Source organism: Monodon monoceros, unplaced genomic scaffold, assembly GCF_005190385.1.
Source record: "Monodon monoceros isolate NGI ecotype Baffin Bay Population unplaced genomic scaffold, NGI_Narwhal_1 Super_Scaffold_13, whole genome shotgun sequence".
NCBI lineage: Eukaryota > Metazoa > Chordata > Mammalia > Artiodactyla > Monodontidae > Monodon > Monodon monoceros.
This window is the reverse complement of record NW_021703769.1, coordinates 71,793,775-71,811,977: the sequence shown is the minus strand read 5'-3', so window position 1 is coordinate 71,811,977 and position 18,203 is coordinate 71,793,775. Positions and strand designations below refer to the sequence as shown.

General features: G+C 38.5%; 1 protein-coding gene across 1 annotated transcript in view; it reads right to left on the bottom strand.

Moving 5' to 3' along the window:
• Window positions 1-2,761: 2,761 nt before the first annotated feature.
• Window positions 2,762-18,203, bottom strand: part of VKORC1L1 (vitamin K epoxide reductase complex subunit 1 like 1) — a 58,558-nt gene continuing 43,116 nt past the window's right edge. Inside the window, exons 2-3 of the mRNA XM_029220609.1 lie at window positions 8,546-8,655; window positions 2,762-4,767 (exon numbers count right to left, since the gene is read on the bottom strand). Coding sequence (XP_029076442.1) covers window positions 4,541-4,767; window positions 8,546-8,655 — 337 coding nt within the window. The 3' untranslated portion in view covers window positions 2,762-4,540. The remainder of the gene's footprint in view (window positions 4,768-8,545; window positions 8,656-18,203) is intronic.

Below are 18,203 nucleotides of genomic sequence, written 5' to 3'. Positions count from 1 at the left end.
TAGGAATTCTAGTGGTTACATATTTCTTTCATTACCACTAAACTTAAGTCCCTTGGAGTAATCAAGTTTTGTTTTCCAGTTTAATGTCAAGGAATAATATATAAAACTCTTTACTTGACAAACATTAAAAAAAAAAATTAAACATCACAAACACACTTAAATGTTTTACAAATTAGAGGTAAGGTCCATTTCTTAAGTCCTACGGTTCTAACACAGGGCACATTTGTTCTATTCAATAAACTATGGCTAACTGCATTTCAAATGGAATCATCTTTCTTACAGATGTTAACTTTTTAGATGATAACAGTGGAGTGTTCGAGATGAGCTAAAGTAAAGCAGTGGGAAGACAGCTGTTAAGCAGTAACATCTTTTTCATTAATTCTGGACAACCACATACATCATAAATCAACAGGAATTCCAAGAACTAGAATCTCTGAGAATTCTGCGTGTGTCTTCTCTAAGTTACATATAATTTAAGAGAAGAATCAACCCAGTACACCTGTAGAAATACATTCTACAGTACACCTGTAGAAATACATTTCAGTACACGTAGAAATGAAGCTACAGAAACAATTTCAAGAATAATTTATAAGACTGAATTCATTTCTGCTTCTTTTTTGAAATGCAATACTGCAGTATAAGAATGAGGGCAGCACAACTTCCACAGGTAACTTCTACATTTATTTTATACCAAAAAGTTATGTGCAACAAATAAACATTCTTACATATTTACATTTGTTTTTACCAGTTAGCAAAACTGTGTCCTAAATCTCTGATAAAGAGTATTTCTATCTATATTAAAGGGGAAATCTGCCCAGTGAACTCCATTTTAAATGAATGTTTACTCTGGAGCTTAAAGCACTAGTAATAAATATTTTTGATGGAATGTACTATACAGATCATACACCTAATACTTAGGCCATGCTTAATAGTTTTATAACAAAACATTTCACCTTTTCTGGGCTAATTTGTCAAAAAAAATGTTTAACCAAGTAGCCTGGACTCCTACCCCCGCCCCCTTTGATTTATTGAAGGGTAGCTCTCACAAATTAGGAACCATAAGTGCTGCCTAAAATATCTGAATAGAAATGTTTCACCAGTGCTTGCCTGTTGGGGAGAAATACACGAGGACAAAGACTGAATATCAGGTATTCCTTCCCAAATAGGTTACCAAAAATAATAGTGGGTTTCTTGTTGGCATTTGTTCAATACTGATTTTTCAGGACAAGATCTGTCAGCATTCATTGGTGTCAAGCTTTGCTGAAGACAACTTTGCACTTTTGCTGATAGTCTTAAAAATAAATGAAATACAAGAAAACTAAAGCCAACTAACAGTTTTAATTTCACTGTAGTCTTCGTCCTGTATCCTACCTAGTAGGTCCAAGGATCTCTTGTACCAAATGATAGATCTTTGTCTCTTTGTAAGAAAATAGTCAATGCTTTCAACATCCTTAGAAGTAATGGATTTAAGGAGAGGCTCTATACATCAAGTAAAAGTAATTCCTGGCACACAGCTAGTCAAACCTGAGTTATTTCACCAGACGTTTACCCTCACTGATAGCAACTAGCTGCAATGAAAAATACCAAATCCTCCAAACCACCTAGATTCCCTAGAATTTATCATCTAACTACAACTTCTCTTATTTCTTCAAATGATAGGACTGTCAAATAGATAAGAGGCTTCGTTGTTACAAGTCATTTTGAAAACCAAGAAGCAGAAATTCAGTTTCTTCCCTAATCTGTTCTTCCACATTGGTGGCTAATAATGTTGCAGTGTTTAAATATTCTGTCTAAAATAGTCAAAATAGGGGGCTTCCCTGGTGGCGCAGTGGTTGAGAGTACGCCTGCCGACGCGGGGGATACGGGTTCGTGCCCCGGTTCGGGAAGATCCCACATGCCGCGGAGCGGCTGGGCCCGTGAGCCATGGCCGCTGAGCCTGCGCGTCCGGAGCCTGTGCTCCGCAACGCGAGAGGCCACAGCAGTGAGAGGCCTGCGTACCGCGAAAAAAAAAAAATAAAAAAAAAAAAAAGATAAAATAGTCAAAATAGCCCTCAGATTTTATAACATGGGGTTTTCCCCCTCTTCTGGGGTGTAATTGAGGATGTAGAGGGAAGCCTAAATTCTTCCCGGGCAAAAATACCAAATCACACGCATGGGGGAGGGGAGGCGCGGGGGACGGGGGCGGGTCCTTTGCTTACAGCGAAACAGGCGTCACCGCGCTGGTATTTCAGGCAGCACATGGTCATCACCCAGTGAAAAGAAGGATATTAATTCTGGGGTCATAGGAATGTGGCAACAATTTTTCTACAACTGAAACAGTGGTTTACCCAAGGCTTAGAAAAGCAAAGGAAAAACTCGAAGGGTCTGGCTGAACACTGACGTTCTCTCATGTAAGAGTTGAAGATGTTCGCAAGAACGCAACATCAAGACAAGCTTTAACTCTAACTGATTGATACAAAATATGGTGAAAAACAATTTTAAATTGGTACACGAGGAACTTGTTTAGCACGACCAGAGTTATATATACCACGAAGTCTTCACCGTGAAGCCAGTTCCACTCTAGCGGAGAAAAGAGAAGCAGTAAACTGCTGGGTAGACGGGAAGCACTGCTACAAGACGACCTCGTTGCACGGTTTTCCAGCATTAGGACTTGTTTCTCCATAAATATCAGACATCTAATCAATGCTTTCTAGAGTTCTTTAACTATAGAAACAAGAACAATACATAGATAATAAAACAGGCATTGAAATATTCACATTCCTGGGAGAACATAAGCCTTGATGAAATCTGAATTAAGCTATCTTTTACAAAACTGGTTTAAACTGGTTGAAAGTACATTACAACTCGGATTTTATACCTGCCTTGGGCCAGAAGAATACACTGCATCAATTATGACAGTTAGTTGGAAACTGCTGAACAGTTGCTGACTCTGCACGTTACAGTTTACAGAGCAGAGCCTGTCCCCTCCCTTCAAAAGAAGGCAAATAAAGCACTCAAAAGTTACCCGGTCTCTTTTTAACATAATGATGAATGGAATTGGAGGCAAAAACATGGCTACTACTTCTCAATCTAAGGAATAAAATCATACGGAACCTTTCTATAGAATGCAAGTTTTCTACTTCATGCTAAGAAAGGAAGGAAGGACACTTCTGCCCAAGTTCAACACACAAAATATTTGGTTTGAGATTTAAGACAGAAGGCACTTTTAACAATCTGATATAAGATGTTAACCATAGAAACATACTGTCACTATTTCATTTGGGCTTATTCAGATCACTTTCACAAACTCTGCATTTGGGTAGTTATTAGAAAGAGTACTGTATTTCACCTTGAGATATTTCTACCTTTAGTACTCCTCTCCCAGTTAAGCAAACTGAGCAGCATGTCAGCCCTAAAGTTTACAAATCCAGTATCTGATTCTAAAACAATTAAACTAGACGTCTGGTTAATTAGTGTAGAAAGAAGCAGGGAAAACACTACAGAGCTACCCAAGAGCAATCCTGCTCTGGAGCAACTGGGCTTCTACTGATGATTTCAAAGTCAATACTGTTTGGTTGACTGGCACCAATGTTAAGGAAAATTATCTGCATGAAAATTCAACTGTTGTAAGAGATTTTACCTAAAAATGCCATATTAATATTACCAGCTTTTCTCCAAAGAAATCTACCCATTTTCCCATCTTTAGTATCCTAAAGGCCTTGGACTTGAAAGTCTGGTCACATGACTCATTCTGTAAGGTTATGATTGATCCAGTTTTATGACTAGGTACAAGCTTGACTTGAATGTCCAAATTTAGCTTCCTCCTTTCAGAGGAAGGAGATGAAAGGGAACCAATCACCCTATTATTTTTGCTGTCAATGCTAGACCCACAGCTCTCAGTGCTTTTCACAAGATGCTCTGTATGGACTTACTATTTTCACTATTTCTTCAGTCAACGTTAAGCTGACATTTCTTCATTGCTACACTTCAACTAAACTGTACAGTAAGTTCTGCAGGGATGGATCCAATAGTTCTACCTTTATTTACAAATATCACATGAATGGATTCTAGTTGAATCTACATGTTTAAATCCATCAGCTAAAAACATTACATATTGTAAACATGGCAATATTTAATACAGTATCTATTCTAAAATATTTTCATGTCATGATCACATTTGTTATAGCTGAAATGTAATTTATACACATTAGAGAATTACTAGCAATGGTTGCTCACTTTACAATTGAGGGAAGGAGGCTAGGGCTACATTTATTATTTCAGAAACATCTCCAAAGTAAAGTTAAAGCTTGTCTTTGATTGGCTCGGCGTATCCTCTTTTTTTCTTTTTTTTTTTGTATCCATATTTAAAATGAAGATTGACACAGAAAATAGCTAGAGCTCCTTCTAATTTACAGGATTTTAAAAAATCAGTTTAAGATTCTTAGGGAAAGTGTCTGTTGTGAAGAATTAAAAAAAAAAAAACAACAACAACCAAACTGCTGCAAAATAAACTTAATGGAAAAAGGGACTTCAGACTGTCAGTTAAGAGTTCGTCAGGTGGTTAGTCCTGCTTGGGCTGCAGTTGCCGTTTCCAGGCCTCATTCAAGTAAACTAGTCGTTTGTAGTTGATGATAAGAAGAATGAAGTTCAGCACATATGTGATGACGCAGATTATGCAAAACTCCTTCAGCACAAAGTACAGGATGTAGGCCAGGTACAAAGACCCCACTACAGACATGATGGAGGATGTCATGAGGATTAAAGCTGCAACTGCACTTGCTGTCAGGCCTGCAAGAGAAAGAGACACTTGGCTCAATCAGACCTTGACACTGGAGAGAGAGTTTCTGAGTTAAAAGGTAACATTTTGTGATTTGCTGCAGTGTTGGAATACTGATCTTACAACAAAACATTCTGAAATTGGAGGACAAAAACTACAGGTCTATTTTGTTAAGATTATGCAGGTTGACTCTGCACACAGGATACCAGTTTTATAGCTGCAATATTTTTGACTTGTCAATATTCTAGATGAAATATTAACTTATTTCATAAACCAGCCTCAGTTAAGGCACACAAAGAAAATACGCAGTCTCTCAATCACATTATGCAATGAGCAGATTTGTAAACTGACAGCCCTGCCTCCTCTAATGAATAAAACAACACGAGGACCACAAGCTTCTCGTCCAAGCAGGACACATTTGATGAGACCCTCCCCCTGGCCTTCTCACTATAGGTAGAATCCCCACCTGTGGAAAGTAAAATTTGCTTTCCCATGTTTAGACAAAAAAAAAAAAAATAATGAGAGATGGTTACACCAACATGCTGCTGAAGAAAAAAAAATCATGATAAACATCTCAGAAAGGGCTCTCCCTGAGGCATAAAAGAAACCGCATTTGGCCAGTTGTCCACATGTGGGTCAAACCAGATCAAATTATGTGTGCTAAGCTTGGTTCTCAAGACGAAGGCTTGCCTGAATTCTTGATGCTACCTGACATCTTCACATGTATTGTTTTGTAATTTCCTGTAGCCAACAGTATTGAAAACATGTGCATTTATTTTCAAGGACAGAGGAGACAGCAGAGCATATTAAACTACCTATACCCTCCTACCCAGCAAGTAATGGATAAGGATCACAGAAACAGGAAAAAATAAGAATAGGTGGTAGTGGTTTGAAGAGGTTAATTAAGAAGCTGAAATCCCCGCTGCAAGTAGAATGAGAAGTTGCCTGTGGACGCAGCTTGGCCATGGGGGCCGACTTGCCCCAACACCAGTCAGTACTAAAGAATATGATGCTTTAACAAGGCTCTTTAAGACTAAGATGCTGTTGCATTACTTATGCCACCTGCTTTTGTAAATAAAGATTTATCGTAACCCAGCCACGCTTATTCATGTATGTAATGTTCATGGCTGCTTTTGCACTACAGTGGCAGAGTTGAGCAGTTGCAACAGTCAGAAAAGCCTAAATTATTTCCTATCTGGCCCTTTACTAAAAAACATAGTTTGCTGACCTCATCTGTGCTAACATCGAAAACCTCAGAAATTAATGCTGTCAGGGACTTCCCTGGCGGTCCAGCGGTTAAGACTCCGCACTTCCACTGCAGGGGGTGCGGGTTCGACCGCCGGTTGGGGAACTAACTAAGGTCCCACATGCCGTGTCGTATGGCCAAAAACTGAAAAAAAAAAAAAAAAAAAAAAAAATTAGTGCTGTCACCTTAATTTTATCTAAGAAAGTTCATTTCAAAATGATATGGGCGAGTTATTTACTCTCTCTCTGCAACTCTTTTCCTTAACTGTAAAACTGTGATGATAATCATGACTGCCTCCGAAGACTGTTGTGCAGATTAAATAGAGCTAATTCCCTGGCATTCCAGTGGTTAGGACTCGGCACTTTCACTGTGGTGACCTGGGGTTCGATCCCTGGTCGGGGAACTAAGATCCCGCAAGATGAGAGGCGCGGCCAAAAACAAAACAAAACCAAAAAAGGCTGTATCTTGAACAACTTAGAAGGAAGTGAAGATGATGTGCTCTGGAAAACAATGTTTGAGGAGTTCAAATGTGCCACAGTGGTAAAGACACTGACACTAAAAATGCATGTGAATGCATAAAATGTGAATAGAAAAGGTACATATGGGGACTTCCCTGGTGGCGCAGTGGTTAAGAATCCACCTGCCACTGCAGGGGACACGGGTTCGAGCCCTGGTCCGGGAAGATCCCACATGCCGCGGAGCAACTAAGCCTGTGTGCCACAACTACTGAGCCTACGCTCTAAAGCCCGCAAGCCACAACTACTGAAGCCCGCGTGCCTAGAGCCTGTGCTCCCCAACAAGAGAAGCCACCATAATGAGAAGTCTACGCACCGCAACAAAGAGTGGCCCCCGCTCGCCACAACTAGAGAAAGCCCGCGCGCAGCAATGAAGACCCAACGCAGCCAAAAACAAATAAATAAAAATAAATTTAAAAATAAATTTATAAAGATGCATATGATACACATGATTTAAAATGTGTATATAATGAAATTAACAAAGTAAATATTGTAAACAAATTTGTTCAACCCCTATCTCCAAGAATTAACACAGTCTAAGCTTTTCTTAGGTTATTTTAATATGGGCTTATACTTTATATTCTTCAGAAATCCAAACAAAACAATTAAATGGAATAAAAGTGGAAGTCTCAACCCCAGCCCCCAACCACACCATTTTCTGAGCATTTACATGCATATATATAAACATATATTTATCCTACATCTATTATACCACAACTTGCTTTTTTCACTAAACTATGTCTATATCTTCCAGGGTTTGTACACCTACTTTTCCCTTCAATGGCTACATAGTATTTTCTAGTATGCTTGTAACCTAATTTATTCAACCATTACGTTTTGCTAAGCTACTTCCAATTTTTTGCTATTTTAAACTGTACTGCTGTGAATATTCTTGTGCGTATTTTCATATTTCTGCAGGATATACAGATATGGAATTGGGCAAACATGACGGGAGTATTGAGAAAAATTGATACACAATTTGCCTTGTAGTAAATCTACTGCAGCTAGACAGAAGACCTGGCAGATAACAGGATAAAATACTAACAATTGAAATGCAAGGACAAAAAAGGATAGATTTAACTCTAAAAGTATGAAAACTCTTGTACAATCAAAACTCACGAAACTAACATTAAAAAGGCTAAAGAATGGGTAAAATGTCTGTAACAGATATGAAGTGTACCATTATCAGGATCCCAATAACTAAATTGGCAAGAAAAGTAAATTAAAGTACAGTAAAATTAAAATAATGGCTACTAATATGTAACTGCTGAATTAGAAATTTTACAGAAAAAACTTTAAAAAAATGAGGATAGATGAAGCTTTGGGGAAACCTGACAACTGAGGGAAAAGCAGTTTGGTTATACCTATTAAAATCCATACCAAAAAAAACTTTGTTTGTTGATTCTTTCATCCTACAGTTAGATATTTATTTTGCAGAAATAATTCAAAGAGGGAAGGGGGTATGAGAAGGGGACTTTAAACAAAGTTGATCAGTGCAGTGTTATTTAGGATATTAAAAAATCTGAAGCCTTGATGTTCACAATAATAAAACACTTAAGAGGATAGACAATATAAGAGAGTTCACATAAAATTAAGTGAAAAAAGTAGACTACAATGGCAATAGTGGCTATGTAAAGGTGATGGAATTATGACTGAATATCATATACCATTAATGTTTTCTCAATGCATAATATTTTAAAATAGCTACAGAGTATACAAAATAACAAGGGAAGAGGTTTCCAGGGCAAACTGTTTGGAGTAATAATTTCCCTGAATGGGACTTGTTTTTCTAGGCATTATGGGATGCTGCTATCCCTGATTAAACACCAACAGATACCAAGTTCAGCATGAGCTTCGTCAAAATCTTAGTGAACCAAGTTTTCACAACACCAAAATGTGTTACAAACCAGTTGTTCTATCACTAACATATGCTTTTATTTAATATAAAGACACACATCAGGGCAAAGACACAAAGTACTAAATGAAATATAACAAACTTATTTTTGTACTTTGCTGTAAAATACTTACCAAGTAATAACTGTAGTATATAAAATATAAGTCCAAAGACACTGTTTGGCTGGTTTAATACACCATCCTTTCCAAAAATGGAACCCAAAAGACCAAATCCTCGACCCCATCTGTAAAATAAAGAAAACCAGTAACCCTATACTTGAGTTTTCCTATTTTAAAAAATGTAGAATTATCTGAGCATATCATGCCCACATACCCATCTGAATCTCTAAATTGCCCATTTCTATGTAGTCTCTTTTCCTGACAGCATTAGTATTTGCAGAGGAAGGGCTCTTTCGATTTAAGCCACGGTCTCTTAGCAGCAGCACCACTGACATGCTGAACTAAACGCTTCTTTGTGGTGGGGGGCTATCCAGTGCGTTACAAGATGTTCAGCAGTATCCGTGGCCTCCACCCACCTGCCAGCTGTGCCTCCCAAAATGTCGTCAGCCATTGCCAAATGTCCCCTGGGGGCAAAATCACCACCAGTTAAAAGTCACTGATGTAAGCTCCCCTAACATAGACCATAATGTTGCCTCCTGACCGGGACATGCATGAGGAAACACATCCTGGGAACATACCTTTAAATGTACGATAGAATATCAGAAACTTAGTCTTTCCCTAGAATCTTATCTCAAGAGTAAAAAGTTGATACATTATTTGCCCCATCAGTTTTTATTTGCAGTTTAACTGAAAATGTTGCATTTGACTTTACATTTTCAGAATCTTATTTTCTTATTAAAAATTAAATTCTGATTTAATAAAAATTTGATACAAATATCAAACTAACATTTACTTTGGATAAAAACCTTTGATAATAACTTTAACTCTGAATGAAAGTGCTTTTTAAAATACCAAAAAGAAAATGTTTTCAGTCTGTAGCAAATTACTCAATAAAATCTAAACTTGGGTTCTGAAGACAAACTACCTGAAAATAAGGATAAATAAGTGATTCCTTACTAGTCACACGACTTTAGTGTCTAAGAAAGAGAGTGAAATCTCTTCATAATGATGATGTTGGGAGATAACCCTAGTTTTACAAGCAAGTGAGAACCATGAAGATTGTTATTATACAATTATATGCGTCAAGGAACACAAAATAATCTCGATCATATTTGTTTATTCTTTTACACATCAAATACTCATTGTGTTCCAGGTGCAGACAGTGGGTCAGGTGCTGACTTGTCCCGAGTGAACAAGTCAAAGTGGTGCCCTTGTGGGGCTCATATTCCATTTAGGGAAAAGTAATACACAAGTAAATGACTAACTTATCTTCAGAAATGGATGCACTATTAACAGATACACAGGAAAGTTGAGAAGGTGGGTTATTCTACATCAGAGCTTTTGAAAATTTTAAACTGCATGCAATCACCTTGGAGTTTTGTTAAAATGCAGATTTTACTGCAGCTGGTCTGTGGTGGGGTGTAGGACTGCATTTCCAAAGAAAACAAAACAAAACAAAATGCTCCCATGTGATGCTCATGCTTCTGGTCTGAGGACCACACTCCGCACCACTGCTCTAGACGGAGAAGGGGTGGAAGGAGCTACTCCAGCTAGATGGTCAGGGAAGGCCTTTTGCAGGAATTAAATCCTGAATGAAATCCTGAAGCAGCTAATCTCATGAGGAATGCCAAGTACAAAGGCCTGGAAAGAGCTATGACTGTGTAAAAGAAGACCATCAAGGCTGACACTGATGAGGGAGAGTGGCAAGAGAATGAGGCACCGTTCCATCATTTATATAATTTATAGCCTTGTTTGTAGGCCATGATGAAGAGTTTGAATTCTATTCTAACTGCAGTGGGAAGGCAGTCAGTGGCTTTTAAACAGGAGAGTAATATAAGCTTATTTATGATCACTCTTGACTATTGTGTAAAGACCGAACTGCAGGAGGGCAGGGACAAACTATGCAATCACACTTTGAAGCCCTACTCATCTGAAGTAGGAATTCAAATGTAAATCACCAACTTTGGCAATGGAAATAACTGGGCATCGTGCCAGAATTATCATACATAAACAGAATTTTTATATTCTAAGCATTGGTCTATGCCTAATTATTCACATATGATCATGTGGATATTTTCCTTGAAAGCAAAGCAGTAATCCATAGAATGAATGCATCATTTTATCAAAGTAATACATGCATAAGGTTTAAAAATCAAGTAACACTAAAAGCCTTATAAAACAAAATAGAGATATTTCCTACTCCAGGCCTCTCCACACTCAGCTCTGATCCCCATAGGCAACCACTTTGATACCTTTTAACTGTTTTTCCCTTCTATTTACTTCCACGTTTCTAAATAATATGCTTACACTGCTATTTCTTGATTTATCAGTTTTAAATGCTACCTTTTGACCTTCTAATATGGTAGACCAAAATGTTGCTTTAAAAAAAATACAAACATTTTGACATGGAAAGCTTCAAATGTATATACATAAAGTGAAAAGAACAGTGTAATAACCTTAGGTCCCTATCACCCAGCTTCGAAAATTGTGCCTTTCTTGTTTTATCTCCACCTCTACCCCCAACCACCTGATGATTATTTTTAGATTTTTTAAGGTAAAATGTACATACATTTAATGCACAAATCTTAACTGTATAATTTTGACAAATACATACACCTGAGTAACCCTGGTATACAAATTGTAATCCTGGTATACTAGTCCTGGTACAGTAATTCTGGAGTGTGAAGTAATTCCAGGAGTGTGAAGTGAGAATGTAAGTACCTTTCATAAAAAAAACAAAACAAAAAAACACCTCAACATTCTACAGAGTGCTTCCATCTCCCAAATTAAATTGTTAGTCGCTTTGCAGCAATCCACACTCCTCTCCACCCATGAGCAAGACGCACGTGGCTGCCTAGGCTTGTAGGAATCCAGTCTCGGAACCAAAATTAGATCTCTGGTCTCTTGGATCGCAGTGCTGTGCTCTTTCTCTCATGTTGCATTAAGTTATAAAATGCAGTTACCATTCCAGCATTTTCAACCAAACAGAATAATAGCCTAATTCCTTGATAAATACAATTAATAAAGTTGAATAACGCTTAATAAACTTTGATAAGGCTGATGGAATAACTGTTAGCAAGTGAAATCACTAGCAAAGTAGACTGGCATTACATAAGATTATTTTCCTAGGAAAGGTGAATAAGAGCAGATTTTCATAAATGACACTATACTTCACAATTGCTAAGGATGGTGTGAGTAATTAAAAACACTTAGTGAATCTTTTTTTAAAGTTGGAACATTTGAAAATACTGTAGTTTTCTCCCACTTCTAAAAGCTATACAAAAGTGTATGAAATAAATTTTATGTGCTAACTTTATGCTTGGCTTTATCTTAGTTTCTAACCTTTTTCTTCTTGTCCCATCTATATTCAAAACTCTATTATACTAATTATCTGCAGAGCTGCCCCAAGTACTTTATGGAACAAGATGGGATATTAACCAACGGAGCAAAAAGAAATGTTTTCTTAAAGTACTACTTATACAGATGTTCATTTTGCTTCAGTATACTATTGAATAAAATCAATGAAGTGATTATGCAAATGAGAACTTCTCTTTAATCTCTGACTCTAAAAAAAGGATCATCTTTGACCCAAATAGTAACTTCCTTGGATATTCTGTATTTGGGTGCATAGACAACCCATACCTCTTCCCTAGGTATTATGAGAAATTGTTGAAAGGTTTCTAAACACTCCTAATTTTGCCAGAAACAACAAATCTTAAAACCAATTGCTCTCCAACTTGGGTATCCTAGGTCCCTGAACACATGTGATAATGCGATAGACTGAATATAGGAGCTGATGTGAGAATCCAACAGTCTTATGGCAGGCTTTAAAGAGATTTGCAATAAGAGAAACTAGGCAGTCTTTCCACTATTTTGTGTGTGTGTGTTTGGAAAAAGTTATTATTCATGAAAATATTTTGTTAACATGTAATGGGTTTATTACGTTTCAATGAATGAATACATATTTAAATAATTTCTCAGTTTGTAACTTCTAATACAGTAAATACCAAAGATATAGGGGCTTCCCTGGTGGCGCAGTGGTTAAGAATCTGCCTGCCAACGCAGGGGACATGGGTTCGATCCCTGGACCGGAAAGATCCCACATGCAGCGGAGCAACTAAGCCTGTGTGCCACAACTGCTAAGCCTGCGCTCTAGAGCCCGTGAGCCACAACTACTGAGCCCATGCACCACAACTACTGAAGCCTGTGCTCTGCAACAAAGAGAAGCCACCACAATGAGAAGCCCACACACCGCAACGAAGAGTAGCCCCCGCTCACCACAACTAGAGAAAGCCCACGCACAGCAACGAAGACCCAACACAGCCAAAAATTTAAAACAAAAAAAAAATATTTAAATAAATAAACCCCACAAAGATATAACTCACACAAACAAAACCTTTTAGGGGTATTCAATAAGTATTAAAGATATAAAGGGGTTCTGACATCAAAAAGTTTGAAAAATCACTGCTTTTGACCAATTCTACCCCCCCCAACAAAAAGCAAATCACAGATCAGACAAAATTTTAAAAACTGGGGTGAGATAAAGTAGAAATAGAACAACAATCCTAAAATTTTTGTGAAATCACAAAAGACCCTGAAGAGCCAAAGCAATGTCGAGAAAGAAAAACAAAGCTGGAAGCATCACAGTCTCTGATTTTCAACTATACTACAAAGCTACAGCATTCAAATCAGTATGGCAGTGGCATAAAAAAGAGACACATAGATCAATGGAACAGAATACAGAGCTCAGAAATAAACCCACATATATACGGTAAATTAATTTATGATAAAGGAGCCAAGAATATAAAATGGGGAAGGATAATGTCTTCAATAAATGGTGCTGGGAAAACTGGACAGCCACATCAAAAGAATGAAACTAGACCACTATATACACCATACACAAAAATTAGCTCAAAATGGATTAAAGACCTGAATGTAAGAACTGAAACCATAATACTCCCAGAAGAAAACATAGGCAGTAAGCTCCCTGACATTAGTGTAGGCAATGATTTTTTGGACTTAACACCAAAAGCAAAGGCAACAAAAACAAAAATAAACAAGTAGGATTACATCAAACTAAAAAGCTGCTGCAGGGCAAAAGGAACCATCAACAAAATGAAAAGGCAACCTACTGAATGGGAGAAAATATTTGCAAATCATATATCTGATAAGGGGTTAATACCCAAAATATATAAAGAACTCATACAACGCAATAGCAAAAAACCAAACAATCTGATTTTTTAAATGGGCAGAGAAACTAAATAGACATTTTTCCAAAGAAGACAGATGGCTAACAAGTACATGAAAAGGTATTCAACATCACTAGTCATCAGGGAAATGTAAATCAAAACCACAATGAGATAACACCTCATACCTGTTAGAGTGGCTACTATCAAAAAGACAAGAAATAAGCATTGGTGAGGATGTGGAGAAAAGAGAACACTTGTACATTGTTGGTGGGAATGTTAATTGGTGCAGCCACTATGGCAAACAGTATGGAGGTTCCTCAAACAACTAAAAATAGAGCTACCACATGATCCAGCAATTCCACTACTGGGTATTTATCCAAAGAAAACAAAAACACTAACTGGAAAAGATGTGCATTATGTTCACTGTAACATTATTTACAATAGCCAAGGCATGGAAACAAACTAAATGTCCATCAATGGGTGAATGGATAAAGGAAATGTGCTGGCTATGTGTGTGTGTGTGTGTGAGATAATATATATATTATAGAATATTATGCAGCCATAAAAAAGAATGAAAGCTTGCCATTTGCAACAACATGGATGGACCTTGAGGGCATTATGCTAAATGAAATAAGTCACACAGAAAAAGAAAAATACTGTATGATCTCACTTATATGTGGGACCTAAAAAAACAACAAATAACAAATGAACAAAAAAACTGAGCTCATGGATATAGAGAACAGATTGGTGGTTGCCTCAGGGAGGGAGTGGGCAAAACTGGTAAAGAGAGTCAAAAGGTACAAATTTCCAGTTACAAAATGAATAAGCCCTGGGGATATAATGTATAGTATGGTGACTACAGTTAAGAATACTGTATTGTATATTTGCAAGTAGCTAGGTAAGTGGATCTTGAAAGTTCTCATCACAAGAAGAGAAATTTTGGGGCTTCCCTGGTGGTGCAGTGGTTGAGAGTCCGCCTGCCGATGCAGGGGACACGGGTTCGTGCCCCAGTCCAGGAAGATCCCACATGCCGCGGAGCGGCTGGGCCCGTGAGCCATGGCCACTAAGCCTGCGCATCCGGAGCCTGTGCTCCGCAACGGGAGAGGCCACAATGGTGAGAGGCCCACGTACCGCAAAAAAAAAAAAAAAAAAAAGAAAAGAAAAGAAATTTTGTATACCTATGTATGGTGATCGATGTTAACTGGACTTATTATGGTGATCATTTTGCAATATATACAAATATCAAATCAATGCATTGTACACCTAAAATGATATGTCAATTATACCTCAATAAAATAAATAATATACCTTTTAATAAATTATATTTTTATAGATTCCATGGCTATAACTTTTTTCAAAAAAAAGAAAATAACAAATGTTGGCAGGGATGTGGAGATACTGGAAGCCTTGTATACTGCTGGTGGGTAAAATGGAGCAGCTGCTGAGGAAAACAATTTTTTGGTTCCTCAAAAAGTTAAACATGGAATTACCATATGACTCAGCAATTCCACTCCTAGGTATATACCCCAAATATTTGAAAACAGGTATTCAAGAAAGTACAAGTACTTGTTCACAGCAGCACTATTCACAATAGCCAGAAGACGGAAACAACTCAATGCCCATTAACTGATGAATGGATACACAAAACACAGTATATCCACACAATGGAATATTATTCAGCCATAAAAAGGAATGAAGTATTGATACATGCTACAACCTTGAATACATTATGCTAAGTGAAAAATGCCAGACACAAAAGATCACATTTATATGAGAGTTCCAGAACAGACAGATCCATAGAGACAGAAAGTAGGTTTGTGGTTGCCAGGGGCTGGGAGAGGGGGCAGTGAGAAGTGATTGCTTAATTGGTACAGTATCTCCTTTGGGGGTAATCAAAATGTTTTGGAAATGGATAGAGATTATGACTGCACAACACTGCAAGTACACTAAATGTCACTGTACCCTTTAAAATGGTTAATTTTGTGCCAATCTTTCTCAAAGTCTTCCAAAAAATTTGAAGAGGCCAAACTCATCTTATGAGGCCAGCATAATCCTGATACCAAAGCCAAAAAAGGATACTACCAGAAAAGAAAATTACAGGCCAATACCCTGATGAATATAGATGCAAAAACTGTCAATAAAATATTACTAGCAGGGACTTCCCTGGTGGCACAGTGGTTAAGAATCCGCCTGCCAATGCAGGGGACACAGTTTCGAGCCCTGGTCTGGGAAGATCCCACATGCCGCGGAGCAACTAAGCCCGTGCACCACAACTACTGAGCCTGCGCTCTAGAGCCCACAAGCCACAACTACTGAGCCCGTGTACTGCAACTACTGAAGCCCGCGCGCCTAGAGCCTATGCCCCGCAACGAGAAGCCACCGCAATGAGAAGCCCGCACACTGCAATGAAGAGTAGCCCCGCTCGCCGCAACCAGAGAAAGCCTGCGTGCAGCAACGAAGACCCAGTGCAGCCAAAATAAATAAATAAATAAATAAATTTATTTTAAAAAGTATTACTAGCAAACCAAATTCAGCAGCATATTAAAAGGACCGTTCACCGTCAACAAGAGGAATTTACATTCGGGATGCAAGGATGATTCAATATATGCAAATCAATGTGTCATCACATTAATAGAATGAAAGAAAAAAACATATAATAATCTCAACAGACAAAAAGCATTTGATAAATTTTACTGCAAACAATCTTTCATCATGGAAAATCTACCAAGGCTCTAATATCATGATTAAAACATTCAGGAGGGCTTCCCTGGTGGCGCAGTGGTTGAGAGTCCGCCTGCCGATGCAGGGGACATGGGTTCGTGCCCCGGTCCGGGAAGATCCCACATGCCGCGGAGCGGCTGGGCCCGTGAGCCATGGCCGCTGAGCCTGCGCGTCCGGAGCCTGCGCTCCGCAACGGGAGAGGCCACAACAGTGAGAGGGCCGCATACCGCAGAAACAAAAAGGAGTTCCCCTGGTATTTTCCTTACTCTGAGGAAGAATTTGTTGAGATGCTTGCTTACACATACCACTTAAAAATATTCTCTCCTGGTTGGGGAACTAAGATCCCAATCCTACATGCCGTGCGGCATGGCCAAAATAATAATAAAAAAAAATTCTTTTTACTTATAAATATATGTAAGGACTTCCCTGGTGGCACAGTGGTTACGAATCCGCCTGCCAACGCAGGGGACACGGGTTTGAGCCCTGGTCCGGGAAGATATCACGTGCCATGGAGCAACTAAGCCTGTGCCCCACAACTACTGAGCCTGCGCTCTAGAGCCCACAAGCCACAACTACTGAGCCCGTGCACCACAACTACTGAAGCCTGCGAGCCTAGAGCCCGTGCTCTGCAACGAGAAGCCACCGCAATGAGAAGCCCGCGCACCACAACGAAGAGTAGCCCCCACTCACCGCAACTAGAGAAAGCCCGCGCACAGCAACAAAGACCCAACGCAGCCATAAATAAATAAATGAATAAATAAATAATTTTTTTAAAATCTATGAATTGCACTTTTTCCCCTGGAGACATCTTCCCTGTAACCCTTGACCTTCCTGATCCACTCCAGAGGACTTGATTTGGGCTGGCTGCTCTCTGGGCTTGCTGCACAGCTGTCATCCTAAGACTTCCAATCTCTTCCCTACACTGAATCTTTCATTTCTTAGGTGTGGCGCGCTCCTTTCCCCCTTAGTTTAATCATCTGTTTTGGTGAAACAATCTTCTAATAGCTTCCTTGAGAAAACACATACTAGAGGTAAAATTTCTGAGATGGCGAAAGTCTAAAAGTATCTTTCTAGGGAGTTCCCTGGTGGCCTAGTGGTTAGGATTCAGGGCTTTCACTGCCGTGGCCCGGGTTCAATCCCTGGCTGGGGAACTGAGATCCTGCAAGCCATGTGGCACGGTCAGAGAATATATATATATATATTTCTTCTACCATCACACTGGACTGACATTTTGTTTGGGTATATAATTACAAATTTAAAATAATTTTCCTTCAGAATTTTTAAAGACATTGTTCCACTATCCTACTTCCAGAGTTGGTCCTTGAAACATCTGATGCCACTCTGACCTTTGAATATGACCTGTTTTTGTCCCTCCATGAAGCTTTAAGAAACTGCATGTTAATTCTAGTGATATAAAATTTCACAAAGGATGTGCCTTGTTGTGGGTCTTCAGTCATTCATTGTGAAGGGCCCTTAGTAGGCTCTTTCAGTATAGAAATTTGTGTTCTTCAGTACAGACAATTTTCACATATGATTTAGGCAACTGCTGGACTTCTAAAACAGAACCTCTAATTTTCTTTTACTTTTCCCTCTATTTGCCATCTCTCTTTCCTTTGGTTCCATTTTCTAGGAGATTAACATGATGTAATCTTCCAAGTAATCTTAATTCATTTATTAAACTTATTGCTACCGTACACTGGATTCTTATTCTCTGATGGTTCCTTTTACATAAATAGCATCTTGCTTTGTTTCTGGGTAACCAC